This window comes from Heloderma suspectum, chromosome 12 (genome assembly GCF_057233095.1).
Source record: "Heloderma suspectum isolate Gila_16-S chromosome 12, 16-S_ref, whole genome shotgun sequence".
In the NCBI taxonomy this organism is placed as follows: domain Eukaryota; kingdom Metazoa; phylum Chordata; class Lepidosauria; order Squamata; family Helodermatidae; genus Heloderma; species Heloderma suspectum.
This window is the reverse complement of record NC_139469.1, coordinates 10,086,176-10,101,257: the sequence shown is the minus strand read 5'-3', so window position 1 is coordinate 10,101,257 and position 15,082 is coordinate 10,086,176. Positions and strand designations below refer to the sequence as shown.

The 15,082-nt window shown below is 46.8% G+C and overlaps 1 protein-coding gene across 7 annotated transcripts in view; it reads right to left on the bottom strand.

Annotated features, from left to right (window-relative positions):
• The window catches only part of WIPI2 (WD repeat domain, phosphoinositide interacting 2), a 33,422-nt gene extending 24,338 nt beyond the window's left edge, over positions 1-9,084 (bottom strand). For all 7 annotated transcript variants that reach the window (XM_084818298.1, XM_084818296.1, XM_084818299.1 and 4 more), the window contains exon 1: positions 8,827-9,084. In XM_084818298.1, coding sequence (XP_084674424.1) covers positions 8,827-8,900 — 74 coding nt within the window. In that variant the 5' untranslated portion in view covers positions 8,901-9,084. The remainder of the gene's footprint in view (positions 1-8,826) is intronic.
• Between the last annotated feature and the right edge of the window lie 5,998 nt (positions 9,085-15,082).

Below are 15,082 nucleotides of genomic sequence, written 5' to 3'. Positions count from 1 at the left end.
GGCAGCAGCAGCTCCACCTAGTCTCCCGGCTCCTGCCGGGCTGCTGCGGCCGCAAAGGGCGGCCGTTGTAGTGGCCACCATTTGCGTGGCTGGCTTTGTTCATGATAGGCTACATAAATACTTACGTAGCCTATCATGGCTTACTGCAACGATGCAAATGGCAGCCGCTATGACGGCTGCCATTTGTGGCTGCAGCGGCCCAGCTGCGGCCAGAACTCTGGCTGCGACCAGCGGCCCCGCAGAGCTGCCGCGGAGTGGAGCCAGCCAGGGAGGATTCCGGGGAGAGGGACAGAGCACCTCTCCCCCACTGCAGATTGCCCAGCACAGAGCCAGGTAAGGCTTTCGTACATCCCTAACCAGTGCATGGATCACTGTGGTTTGTTGTCGTTCAGTCGTGTCCGACTCTTCGTGACCCCGTGCACCATAGCACGCCAGGCCTTTCTGTCCTGCACTCTCTCCTGGAGGGTGCTCAAGTCCATATTCATTGCATCGGTGATGCTATCTAGCCATCTCATCCTCTGCCATCCCCTTTCCTTTTGCCTTCAGTCTTTCCCAGCATCAGGGTCTTTTCCAGGGAGTTTTCTCTTCGCATTAGGTGGCCAAAATATTGGAGCTTCAGCTTCAGTATCTGTCCTTCCAATGAGCACTCAGGGTTGATTTCCTTTAGGACTGACTGATTTGACCTCCCTATCTAAGAATGGGCATAGTTGGTGTACCAACCGAAGTTCGTACTGGGCACTCTGGGCCACCAAGGCCATTGGGGGCTCCAGTGACAAAAATGGATCCAGGAGCACCCCCGAACTACGGACCTGCTCCTTTAGAGCAAGTGCAACCCCATCCAGAACAAGCAGACACCCCAATTCCTGGACCTGGGAACTGCCAGCCCATAGGGCTTCTGCCTTATCAGGATTCAGCTTCAGTTTATTGGCCCTCATCCAAGCCATAACTGCATCCAGGCAGCAGTTTAGAACTTGCACAGCCTCTCCTGATTCAGATATCACAGAGAAATAGAGCAGGGTGTCGTCAGCATACTGTTAACACCTTGCCCCAAATCTCCTGATGACCGCTCCCAACGGCTTCATAGAGCTATTAAATAACATTGTGGGGACAGGATGTTTGTCAAGTGCAGGGATGTCAGTAGTTACTTATTTTGTTACCTGTGGTAAGTAAGAACCTTCTCCAGGTTAGGGAACGATTGTAAGGTGGATTTTGTAAAGCAGAATTGGTTATTTGTTTTTGCTTCCATTGTTGTGCACGTTTGTAAAGCTGGTCAAGCTTTGCAAACAGTCAACTATAAAAACAGTCAACTAAAAAATAGTCAATTATTTACAAAAAATAAAAACAAATAGGGAACCCCCAAGCAGACAAGCAAAATAGAAAAGAAACAATGGTGCAAATGAGAGGAAAAAATGAATATATTTATTCTAGTCCCAACATATTTTGGAACCTACTGGTCTTTCATCACGGAATTCCAAAATAAATGTACAAAACGTACTCTGAATTTGTTTTTTATGTGTGTTTAGTGTACGTTTTGTGCATTTATTTTATATATCAGTAGGGTCTGAAACATGTTGGATATGCCCCATTGTTCCCCCACCCATTTTTTCTTACTTTTAATTATGTACCCATCCCCCACCCACCCTGTTATAAGAATGGATGGCATTGCTACAAGGGTTGGGACTGCTACAGTCACGTTTGTCGGACTTTAAAAGTTCAATGGATTTCTTGTGGCATCAGCTTTGTGGATTATAGTCCACTTTGTCAAATGCCAGGGTGTTGTTTTCAGTTAGCAGACACTGCTAGGGAACAAAAAAAAAATGCAAACAGTGGGGCTGTGACATTTTTATGCTGACTCCATATGCATACAAGATCAAAACAGAATACAGAATATGAACAAGAAACCACACAACTTTTATCAAGATGACCATTTCTTTCACCACAGATAGAACACATTCATTCACAGAAGCTCCTCTTTATAGCTTTTCAAAACATACTCGTGGGGGATTTAATATCACTAATTACAGAACTCAATGTCTCTGCCACGGGAAGATTTCAAAACTTTTTCCGTGTGTACCTGCAGCGAAGTCACGTTTACAAAGCTTTGTGCCTCAACGGCAAGGGCTAGTGACTTACATTATTTCAACAAAAACTCAAGAGTCTTGCCTAATAGCAGAAATCAAAGATCCATGGATTTAACTAAGCCCACACAAGACTGCTAAAAAAACACACATGAGAGAATAACTATTGTTACCTACAGGCCTACCGTACGCTACTCCACACATAGCAGTAGCTGTGAGCAAACCTGACAAATATTTCAAATTCCAGGCTATCACCAGCAAGGTTTTAGACACCCAAGCTCTTGGAGGTTTTCCACTGCTAGCTAGGAGGATAATTCTGAGCAATGCGAGATTAATATCATATTGAAAGCACCCTTTTCAGGTAACAGTGTAGCTTATGGGTACAAACAGCATTTTCTGTATACTCAGTACACCAGTCTTTAGGTGCAGCAGCCCCCAAAGGTCAAGCAATGGCCATAACCATGGTTTGTTAGTTCAAATTTCTTACTAAACCAGGGATGGACAACATGTGGCCCTCCAGACATTGTTTGACTGCAACTCCCATCATTCTTCACCACTAGCCATGCTGATTAGGGCTGATGGGAATTGCAGTCCATCATAATCTGGAAAGCCACATATTGCCCATCCGTGTGCTAAACCATGGGCTACAAACACACTTCAAAACCATCTTTTCCATTCTGGGTTGCCAATTCAGACATTGTTCCACACCAAAGCTTTGTTAATCTTGGTTTGGCCTGATATGTGAACAAGCCCTGGTCTTGCATAAATACTCTGGTCCATGAGGAGGCAACCTGGTGCCCTCCAGATGTTTTGGACTATAACTCCTATATGCCTCAGCTAGCATGACCAATGGTCAGGGATTATGGGAGCTGTAGTCCAAAACATCCGGAGGGCATCAAGTTCGGGAAAGCTGTACTACACTATACCAGCCAGACCCCACTATTTCTTTCTCAAGGCATATCTAGGGATATGCATTCAAGATCCCCAGCTGCTGGCAATCTCTTTCTTACACAAAAAGAGGACTTTCTTATTACATACACTGGCCAAATTACATAAGATGATTTGGGGGAGAGGGAGAGAAGAAGGCTAGGGAGTTGAGGGTCAAGCTTTTGAGGAGATAAGTCTACTTGGACCCTTCAACCTCAATGACTCATTATCTCAAGGGAGATAACTGTGTGCTCTTTGTACAGTATGTACACAAAGGAAACAATCATTCCAAAAACAGCCCGATTCATAGTTCTCCTGATCATTTCCTGGTATTCACTTCCGGATGTTTGTGTGTGTGTGTGTGTGTGTGTGTGTGTAATACTCCTCCCTTCTTAAACAGGAATGGCAGATTTATCACACCAATCACCTCTTCAGCATTTCAAAACACTTATAATCTGGCTACATACATTGTCTCCTTTCCTTCGCATTTCAGTGTTAGCCCTACTTTAAATTCAAGAGGCAAGATCTCTGCAGCATTTCAGTTTTGTTCTGTTCCCACTTTGCAAAGTTACACATACACCACCACAGAATCTGGCAGAGAAAGCCACAAATTTAGAGATAAGGAATGGGGAAGGGAGACCTGGTTATACAGATACATACATGGCTGTTGATTTAAAGGTGGTTAGCCCAAATGAACTATCAGCTTGTTTTACTCTAACCCTGTCACTTACATAGGATTAAGCCTCACTGAATATAGTAGGGTTTACATCTCAGTATGGAGGTAATGGAGAGGATTGTGCTGTTAGGAGTCCCTTCCCTCACAGTTGCTAAATGCATCAGGGCACTGGGTGTGATCCAGGGAAAACACTGGGTGCTTACCAATTTCAGTGCACCTAACACTTGAGTAGTATCCACAGCAGAGAGCTGGAAAAATTCAGACATGCACACCTCTACAGGGGTGTGGAAACTGTGACCCTCCAGATGCTGTTGGACTTCAACTCCCATCAGCCCCAGCTGGCATGACCACCGGCCAGGAATGATGGCATTTGGAGGGCCATAGGTTCCTTAACTATGCCTAAAAAAATATAACTGTGGTGCTGTTTATATCAGTGGTTTCAAACTGTGTTCCAGGGAATTCTGGAGTTCCTTAGAAGTTTAACAGGTGCTCTCCAATGACAGGGCTAGGAACAGAGAAGCTTCCCTAACAGAGAAAAGGCCTGCCCACCGCTTCCTCATGCCCTGGAGTGTGCAGCGACAAAAGAGTACTGAGTATGTCCTTGGTCAGGGGTGGGCAGAATGTAGAATGGGATCTACTGGTAGATCGCCAAGGGTTTCTGACTTCAGTGAGAGCAAAAGGACAAGACAACCATTCCCAAACCAGCACCCTCCAGATATGTTGGGCTACAACTCTCTTCATCTGCAGCCAGCATGGCAAAGATGGAGAAGGCTGGGATAAAACAAAAACATCTCTGCCATGGCTGGCCTTGTGTCAATTGCATCTCTCTCAGCTTCAGTGCCCCTAAGCTGTAGAATATGAATACTAATTGGTTGCTTTTGAACAGGTTTTTGTTCAGCTCTGCTGGCCAGTTTTAGATTGAGGTGTCAGAACCCCTAAAAGCTGCAAGTTTAACAGCGCAATCCCAAAGATAACAGAAGTCGAACTGAGTTCACTGGGGTTTACTCCCAGGTAAATGGGCACAGGATTGCAGTCCCAAAAGATCTCTTCCTCATTCACATTTCTCTTCTAGATGCCATGTCTTTGCCAACCGAGCTCTTCCTCCAGTGAAAGACTGAGCTTTTTCACTAACATCACAAGGTACAAATTCAGTATCACTGAACAAAGATTAGCTATACTCCTTTGCGCCATTCATTCACACTGTCATACCCACTAGCGGGTTGAATTACAGCAGGGTAGAAGATTGGATGTTTGCAACATTTTCAATGACTTCTTACAAGAGAGGTATGGGGATCCTAACTGACTGTATATTTGGGAGCAGAGTAGAATTATTCCAGATTAATGAATGCTAAGGACAAGAGTGTAATCTCATGAATGCAAGGTTAGTAATATCATACCAGGGTGCTTTATCCAGAGTCAGACCAGTGACTCATCTAGCCCAAGACTGTCTATTCAGAAAGGAAGATCTGTCCCAGCCTTTGCTCCGCCACATCTTTCTAAACAGGAGAGATCAGGGACCTTTTACATGCTGAACGTGTACTCTGTCACGAAGTTATTTTTTATTTATTTTATTTATTTAAAAAATTTCTTGGCCCCCTTTCAGGGAAGAAGTCCTTCCAAGGCAGCTCACAGACATAAAAACAGTTAAAATATTAAAAGTGATAAAAATATAAACACAATAAAATAGCAAAGGAACAACAATAAAAGCTGACAATGAAACCAGCAACAGCAATAAGGGCATCACAGACCTGTTACTGCTCAATCTCAGGTGGCTGAACGCCACTTGTCCCTCTAAGAAGTTGGACACCGACCACTCGAGGTAGGGGGGTCGCATAACTAGTTAGCATGCCAGAATCTTGTTTGTTATTGGAAGTAACCAGACAAATCACTTCACCAACTAACAATGACCATGCACCAGCACCCACAGAATCGAGAAAGAGCTATCAATCTCTCTAAATTATGACCTCCCCACAACCCCATTTCAAGCCTTAACACTGGTGCCCTCCAGATGTTTTGGACTAAAACTCCCAGAATTCCTGACCGGTAGCCATTCTAGATGGGGCAGATGGGTGCTGAAGTTCAAAACGTCTGGTGGGTTGGGCTCTAAGACTACAACCTTATGCACATTTACTTGGAAGCAAGTCCTACAAAGCATGTCCTCTATTAGAGCAGACAATACTGGACTAAGCAGACCAGAAGTCTGAGTTGGTATAAAAAGCAGCTTCAAATGATTACTCAGAATCATGCCATGAGGCCATCTCTTAGTTACCTCAACTCCTTCTTCAAAACCTCTTCAGTGAAGTCTTTGACATAGCTCCTTAGTTCCCATAACACAATGTGCCTAAGCCCGTGTAAGTGCAGCTACTGCATATTCTTCCCCTTTTTACCCATGCCTGCATTTCCTCCCATCATCTTCATCAACATTCATATTCCAATCTGCTTCAAAGGAGCTCAAGGCAGTGTACATAGTTCTCCCCCTCCTTATATCCTCACAACAACCCTGTGAAGTAGATTAGGCTGAGAGGTACTGCCTAAGCCAAGGTGACCCAGTAAGATTTATGGCTGAGTGGAGATTTAAATCTGGCTCTCCCCAGTACTAGCCGAACACTCTAAGCAAAACACTACACTGGCTTTATTGCCTCCCTTTTGTCATTTTCTCGATTGTAACCTTTTGGGGCAGGGACCAGTCCCCCCTCCCTTCCCCCATTCTTTGAAAGAACTACATACAGATAGTGCAACATAGACATTTATTCATGATTACACTTATTTAGGCGTTCCTATCCTGCTGTTCCCCTTCATGGATCACTGCCTTGTTGTGGCGAAGGGGCTTGCGTAACTCAGTGAAGCAATAAGCTATGCCACGCAGGGCCACCCAAGACGGACAGGTCATGGCGGAGAGTTCTGACAAAATGTGGTCCACTGGAGAAGGAAATGGCAACCCACTCCAGTATTCCTGCCAAGAAAACCCCATGAAACGTATCACAAGGTTGCTCAAAATCCAACAAGCTAGGCTTCAGCAGTATGTGAACCGAGAACTACCGGAAGTACAAGCTAGGTTTCGAAGAGGCAGAGGAACTAGAGATCAAATCGCAACATTCGTTGGATCATGGAGAAAGCAAGAGAATTCCAGAAAAACGTCTATTTCTGCTTCATTGACTACGCTAAAGCCTTTGATTGTGTGGACCACAACAAACTGTGGCAAATTCTTAAAGAGATGGGAGTACCAGACCACCTTACCTGTCTCCTGAGAAACCTGTACGAGGGTCAAGAAGCAACAGTAAGAACCAGACATGGAACAACCGATTGGTTCAAAATTGGGAAAGGAGTACGACAAGGCTGCATATTGTCGCCTTGCTTATTTAACTTATATGCAGAATACATCATGAGAAACGCCAGGTTGGATGAATCACAGGTCGGAATTAAGATTGCTGGGAGAATTATCAACAACCTCAGATACGCAGACGATACCACTCTAATGGCAGAAAGTGAAGAGGATCTAAAGAGCCTCTTGTTGAGGGTGAAAGTGGAGAGTGCAAAGGTGGTTTGAAACTCAACATTAAAAAAACTAAGATCATGGCATCTGGCCCCATCACTTCCTGGCATAGAGAAGGGGAAGAAATGGAAGCAGTGACAGATTTTATTTTCTTGGGCTCCAGGATCACCGCAGACGGTGACTGTAGCCATGAAATTAAAAGACGCTTGCTCCTTGGGAGGAAAGCTATGGCAAACCTAGACAGCATAGTCAGAAGCAGAGACATCACCTTGCCGACAAAGGTCCGTCTAATCAAAGCTATGGTTTTCCCAGTAGTAATGTATGGCTGTGAGAGCTGGACTATAAGGAAAGCTGAGCGCTGAAGAATTGATGCTTTCGAACTGTGGTGCTGGAGAAGACTCTTACGAGTCCCCTGGACTGCAAGGAGGTCAAATCAGTCCATCCTAAAGGAAATCAACCCTGAGTGCTCATTGGAAGGACAGATACTGAAGCTGAAGCTCAAATATTTTGGCCACCTAATGTGAAAAGAAAACTCACTGCAAAAGACCCTGATGCTGGGAAAGATTGAAGGCAAAAGGAGAAGGGGACAGCAGAGGATGAGATGGCTAGATAGCATCACCGATGCAATAAATATGGACTTGAGCACACTCCGGGAGAGAGCAGAGGACAGGAAGGCCTGGCGTGCTATGGTCCATGGGGTCATGAAGAGTCGGACACGACTTAACAACTGAACAACAATCCTACTGTTCCTCCAAATTTCTCAAAGTGGCACACATGGTTCTTCACCCCGCTTTTTGTTCTCACAACCCTGTGAGGTAGGTCAGGCTGAGAGGGTATAACCAGCCTAAGATCATCCAATGATCTTTGTGGATCACAGTCCAAGTCGAACACCCTAGTTCATAGTCCAAGTCAAACACCCTAGCCTTCTGGGAGATGTTGGGCATTGGAGTTCAACACATCTGGAGGGCACCAGTTTGGGGGAAGGCGTCTCTAACCACTCTTACTACTGTCATCTTTCATAACACAGGTTCCATTGCATTCAACAGAATTTACTCCCATCACAGCCATCAAAGTAAGGGTCATACTTTCCAGAGGTGGGCAATGTGTGGCCCTCCAGATGTCTTGGCCGACAACTCCCATCAGCACTAGCCAGCCTAGCCAACGGTGAGGGGTAATAGTAGCTGTACGCCAAGAAACGTCCGGAGGGCCACAAGTTGCCCACCCCAGTTTTAGACATAAGCATAGCCCTCACCACCAACATCCCCAGATCCCACATCTGCCCCTCGAACCTTGATCTTTCCCTCCATGCCTTTTTTAAGCCCCCCTCCCGCGTCCCCCCGAAGACTTGCTCCTGTGGAAGCGTGCCTGGGATTGCACGCGTGGAGCGAAGCCCCAAGAACCAACGCATGGTTTACTCGGAAGTTTAAGCCACACCGTCTCCACTGGGATGTGCCCCGCCCCAAGCAGGCGGAGAGCAGCGCGCTCCAGGCAAGAGAGGGGCGGGCGGGCGCGCGCGCGCGCACCTGAGACCACAGGTGAGGCGCCCTGGCCACGCCCACGCCGCCCACCTGGCCTTCGAATCTTGACGCGCTCCCTCTTCCCCCGCCCTCCGCGCGCTCGCGCCGGCTCCCTCTGGCCACGCCCCCTCTTACGTGTTGTCCTGGTTGAAGTTCGCGAAGAGCAGTTGGCCGGCGCCGGCCTCGCCGCTCTGACTGGCCAAGTTCATGACGCTCCCTGGGACGCCGCCCTTCCCCGGCCGACCGGCGGGCGGGGAAAGAGAGGCTCAGCCTCGGCGGCTCCGGGCCCCTCTCGGCTCCGGCCGCCTCCTCATCCCTCACAGCAGTGCCTTGTTTACGCTCCGGTAGCGGCCGGAGTCCGAACGCGCCTGCGCCATCCCACCCCCTCCCCATAATCCTCTTCGTCGCCGCGCAGGCGTCCTGGATCCAACGACGCCCCGCGCCGGCCGCCGTGGCGCCAGTGCGCCTGCGCTCCTCGGAATTACGGCCGCGCCTCCTTTTAACGCATGCGTAGTCTGATCCTTCTGTCGTTGCTTGGCGCGCGCGAGCTTTTTATGAGGCGACAGTTGAGTCACCCCTCCCCCTCCCCCTCCCCCCGCAAACACATTTAGGGCGCAAGCCTGTGTAAGTGTAGACAGACGAAAGGCCTACAGCTCCCAGCATTCCCCAGCGGGCTGGGGAATGCTGGGAGTTGTAGGCCTTTCGTCTGTCTACACTTGCACAGGCTTGCGCCCTTTTTTGTTGTTGTAATGTTAGCAAAGGACATGAGGGAAACAGCCCAAAGACACGTCACACGCCGTGACAGGAGGGTCGCTTTCAAATGTGAAGCAATAGGATGCTCAACACAAATGACACTTTAAAACCCCCCAGTGAAAACAATCAATTATTAATGAATGCTGAGTAATTATTAATGTTTAATACAACAATTATTGAAGAGTTTTAAAGGAGAGGGGGAAATGAGCAAGAGTGAACGCCGTCATTTATTCATTGCTTTATCAATAATATATAACTCTGGGCGAGTGGTTCCCGGCTGTGGGAATAGGGAATTTTCATTTCATCGCTTACAGTTCTATGCTACCCAACAGGCAAAGCGCTCTGGGCGGTTTGTAAAGATTAGAACCTTAAAAATTCAATATAATAACTTATATATATTTCTTGTTGTTGTTCAGTCGTGTCCGACTGTTCGTGACCCCATGGACCATGGCACGCCAGGCCTTCCTGTCCTGCACTCTCTCCCGGAGCGTGCTCAAGTCCATATCCATTGCATCGGTGATGCTATCTAGCCATAACATACACACACACACATATATATATATATATATATATAAAATTAAGTACAAAAATATAAGCAATTTTCACAACAATAACAAACCCCAAGGGCCATTAAAACCCCTGTCGTATGCTGTCAAATGCCTGGAAGTTACCAGTTCTGGGTGGGGTTGTACTACCCCTGAAGGAACAGGTTCCCAGTTTGGGGGTGGCCCTGGATCCATTTGCTGTCATTGGATGCCCAAGTGACCACTGTGGCTAGGAGAGCCTACTACAAACATAAGGACATAAGAAGACCCCTGCTGGATCAGATCAAGGGTCCATCTAGTCCAGTGTTCTTTTCACACAGTGGCCAACCAGCTGCCCATGGGAAACCCACAAGCAGGACAGGAGTGCAACACAGCACCTTCCCACCCATGTTCCCCAGCAAGTGGTGTACATAGGCACACCGCCTTGGATACTGGAGGTAGCATATAGCCAGCAGGACTAGTAGCCATTGATAAGCTTAGGCCAGGATGCCAATTGCATGAAATGTATGTGTGTGTGTGTGTATATCTGTCTATCTATCTATCTATGGTTAAGAATTATATATAAACTTCAATGAAAGCAGACCAAATATCCAAATAAGTATCCATTTGCAGATGGCATCTATACACCACCCATTCCAATGTTGAAGGCACTGTAAGGGCTTCATTTCATTGCATTATAGGAGGTAAGCATTTATCCTGCCAGTGTTGTAGTACCAGCCTTTTAGAGAGGAATCCTATGGCCCCTAGACAGTATTTGGGGGGGCATAGGATTTTTCGGATTTCTGGATCCAAGGATGAAGACAGCGCTCCAACCTCAGACCCAGGAGTCCGAGCTCCCTGGGTCCTCCCCCTCGCAGCCAGAGCAAAGAGAACCAGGTCAGCTGCATCTCCAAGGCCACAAAAGTGACCCCAGTGAGGATGGAAAGGGGGTGGTTCTGTGGGTGGGGTGGGATGGGGAGGGGAGGGGACTATAGAAGTGGGGATACGAGCGAATCCCAGCCCTACCCAGCCTCCTTCCCTCCTCCTCTGCAGAGCCCTAGCTAGGAGGGCAAAAATGCCCATCTAGCAAAAATGCTGAGGGGCAGAAGCATAGAGGTGAAGACTGCTTCTGTGCTCCTCCCATTCTGCATAGGATGCCCATCAGCTTCTGCATTCGGAGGCTAAAGGACATGCAGATAGGAGTGCGGTCTTTGCCATCTAAAGGGTGTGGAGAATCCATTTGTGCTGACCATGCGTTAATTTCCAGGAAGCAAGTAGATAATTTAAAAAGACATGTACACCAGTAAATATTACAGAGTGTACCAGTACAAAGTTTATCCATATAATAACCTCCTCCCCCAAACAGGCAACTATTAGGCATTGGTAGAACATATGGTTAAAAGAAGCGTTAGCTGTGTTACACCTCCAGCAATTATTTTGTGGTGAACGGGTTACCAGGCAAGTTTAACGATCCAAAAAAATGAGTGTGCAGTCAGAAGCTACTTTGTTCCTTCAGGCCATTTCTAACTTCATCAGTTCTCGAGCTGAATTGGATTATTGAGGAGACAGACAGACAGACAGAAGATGAGGCCGGGGGAGGCAGGCTGATTAAAAACAGGCCTGCAGAAGGGCTGTCTCTGTGGGCTTCTTCATTAGCTGATAAGTAGAAGAGATCTGCTTACCCAAAAGCCTCTTCTGAGGATGTCAGGATTGGTTTGCATGAGGTACAACAGATGGCGGTAGAAAAGAATGGATATTAAAGAGCCACAAAATTGAATCAAGAGCCTTGTGGGAGGAAGGGCTTGTTAATTTCCCAAGCTCCTAGTTGGACTTCATCAGTTGGACTTGATTCACTATTCAGCAAGGCTGTGCCTAAATCTGCAGTCCTAAACACACACGCAAGTAAACCCCACTGAAGACAGTGGCCCTTGCTTCCAAATAAACATGCATAGCATGGTACTGCACATCTGTATTTAAAAATGAATTCATAGAATAGAATCATAGAATAGTAGGGTTGGAAGGGGCCTACAAGGCCATCGAGTCCAACCCCCAAATGAATTGGCATATTGAAAGAAGTAGATAGATGCCACTGATTTTTTAAAAAGTAACCAGTGTCATGTTGGGAAGGTTCTGTCCCTTCTTGGACAGGGTTGGCTGTGCCACACTGATCCATGCATTCCTATGTTTCAGGCTTGACTAAAGCGAAGTGCTGTACATGGGGCTGCCCTTGAAGTCGACTCAGAAGCTTCAGCCTGTTCAAAGATGGAAGCAAGAGATTGTTTAATTGTTACATAAACTTGGAATCCTGAAATGAAATGGAAAAATAATTCAGTTCTAGGAATGTAATGTACCCAGAGATTGTCTTGTTGTTATGTTTGTTGGTTTATATGTTTATACTGAAACAATATGCATTATGTCCATTTTTTATGTGAAACTCAATAAAAAAATATTGGTGGGAAAAATGCACCTATCCTCATTTATGATAGGTGCCATATGCAGGTTGTGTTGCTGCACCAATTGCACTGGTTCCATCTGTGATTCCTGCCCAGTTCAAGGTCCTGGTTTTGACACTGAAAGACCTTCTCAGCCTGGGACCCACAGACCTCCCTATATCAGAGATCATCAGCCCATGCTTACCTTGCATCTTGTTTCCCACCACACGTCCTCTTCTAACAGTACATTTTCAACACTTTTAGTTGTTGCACCGGTAAGCTGGCCATGTGCCCTCTTTTACAGAGGACAGTCCTCTATTTGAAGGTCTGCCAGAGGACTGTCCTTTATTTGATGGCAACTTCTATTTTAAGGGCTGCCCTGACCTGTTCCAGTTTAAAGATAAAGAACCATAAGAAGAGTTTCTCAGTTAGCAGCTGGACAGCATGCTGGGCAGGAAGGCATACAGGTCCCCTGGTCACAGTCTTCCGCACTCTGGTGAGGTTTGCTGTATTTCTATTTAAATTATGATCATTATTTCTAAAGAACTACGCCTGCAAGCTGCCTTGAGTGCCATTTTGTTTTGTTTTTTGGTAGACAGGTGGGGTACAAATCAAATGAATAAATTTGCATCTATACATGTGAGCATATGCACATTTTATGCAAATGTGTATCCACTTTCGTCCTCTTTTTTGATGTTGCATTTTCTCTTTTTTGGTGATTTGTAATTGGCCACCCTAAGACTGAAGGCACCCTGGGCAAAGGGCACTGTGGTGAGCCCTGATTCCATCCATGGCTCTTACAGGTGGCATTGCAGAGCAGCAGACAACAAGAGCAGCAGCTGTGGTGTCCCAAGCAGGGCTCTAATCACTGCCAGGCGGCTGGGTCTAGCCGCTATCTCAATCTCCCACAATACCCTGGAATGGTGTTCCGTCAGGTGCACTTTAGCTGGAAATTAAAATGATGGTTAGATCCAGCTTGAAACACTGGGCCTGTGGTTTTTTTTAAGGGGGCCACTGCAGGCATCAGCAGTAGGCCCTGCCTGGACCCTGGGGCCTTGGCAGCTGCCTAAGGATGCCAAGCACTGACGTTGCTTCTGGACCGACCACGATGCCTGCTCCTCTTGCCCAAACACCTCCCCTGCACCGTTAGTATTTCCGTTTTTGCAATTCTGATCAATACCATCAGAGGGCACTAACGGAAAATGAAAAATTTACAACCAGCCGCACACATTCAGTCCTCCTCCTCTGTTTATGGGCTGGTTCTGTTACAGGCGTTAGAATAGCCTCCCTGCAACTTGGTGCCATCCAGGCGTGCTGGACTACAACTCCATCCACCCCCAACCAGCTGGTTGTGGATGATGAGAGTAGTAGCCCCACACGTCTGGAGGGCGTGCCGTTGGGGGATGCTCCCTTAGAAGAAGGTGTCGCCACCGGTACAATCCCAGCAAAAAGTGGTAAGAGGCATTGAGTTCGTGATCCAATACCTTCTTTCTTGTAGCTCCACAAACATTCCTACACACTTTGGTAGCTGGAATTCCTTCCTTCCTTATAACTACACTGGTTGAGTATGTGAAACCACCAGTATGAATTGAGGCATTTTTGTGCATAGTGCTAACACTGTAGTACTATACGTTTCTACTCAGAAGTAAGTCCCATCGATTTCAAGGAGACTAATTCCCAGCTAAGTGCATACATAGGACTGCAGCACATGAGAGCAAAAGCACCCTCTCAGTCCGTTGTTTCCCAGCAACTGGCAGTCTCAGGTGTTGCGTCTCTGCTTCTGGAGGTAGTACATAGCCATTAAGACTAGTAGCCATGGATAGCCTTATCTTCCATGAAAAGCCTTCCGAGAACTCTGTCAGGCCTATCTCATGATTTCACACGCCTATCTTCAAATGTATGAGACAGTCCTGACAGAGTTCTCAGAAGGCTTAAAAAAAACAACCCTGTTAGGCAATTTCTGCAATCTGCATTATGTTATTACATCTGTGAAGTTTTATTTCTGAAACATTAAATTAACGTTTCGCCTCTTTTTGTAGCCCCTGAGAAAAGCCATAAATAATAAAATGGGCCAAAACACATTAGGCTTCTAAGGGCACAATCCTATGGCAGCTAGTCAGTGGTTAGATGGCCATAGGATAGGTCGGTTCCCTGAGAACCAACCTTCCCCCCCTCCCACACTGCCTCGTAGGCAGCGTGGATCAGCACCACGCTCAGAAGAGGAGCGTGGAGCAGCAAAAACATAGCATTCCTGGGGGTGTGCTGGGGCGGGGAAATTGAAAATGCTGGTGTGACACATCCAACGTGTTGTCCAGCCGCCACTTCCCCTGCTCTGACTTCCCTCGACTACACAGCCAAAATTGGCTGTCTAGCCGCAAATGCAGGGTAGCTGAAGCATGGAGGGGATGATCCCCTCTGCGCTTCTCCTGCCCTGCATTAGACAGGTGGTTGTCTCCGAGTTTGGAGGTGGCCGCCTATCCCGGGAGGATTGCTCCCTTATTGAATAAAACTAATTTTTCAGCATCTTCAGACTAGTCTGTCTTTTTGGACCTAAGGGCGCAGATCCTATGCATGTTTCCCAGCATTCCCCAGCCAGCCATGCTGGCTTTTTTCTGTCTAAACATGCATATGTTGCAGAATTTTATCATTCTGCCGGGCTCGGCCAGAGAACAGATACCAATT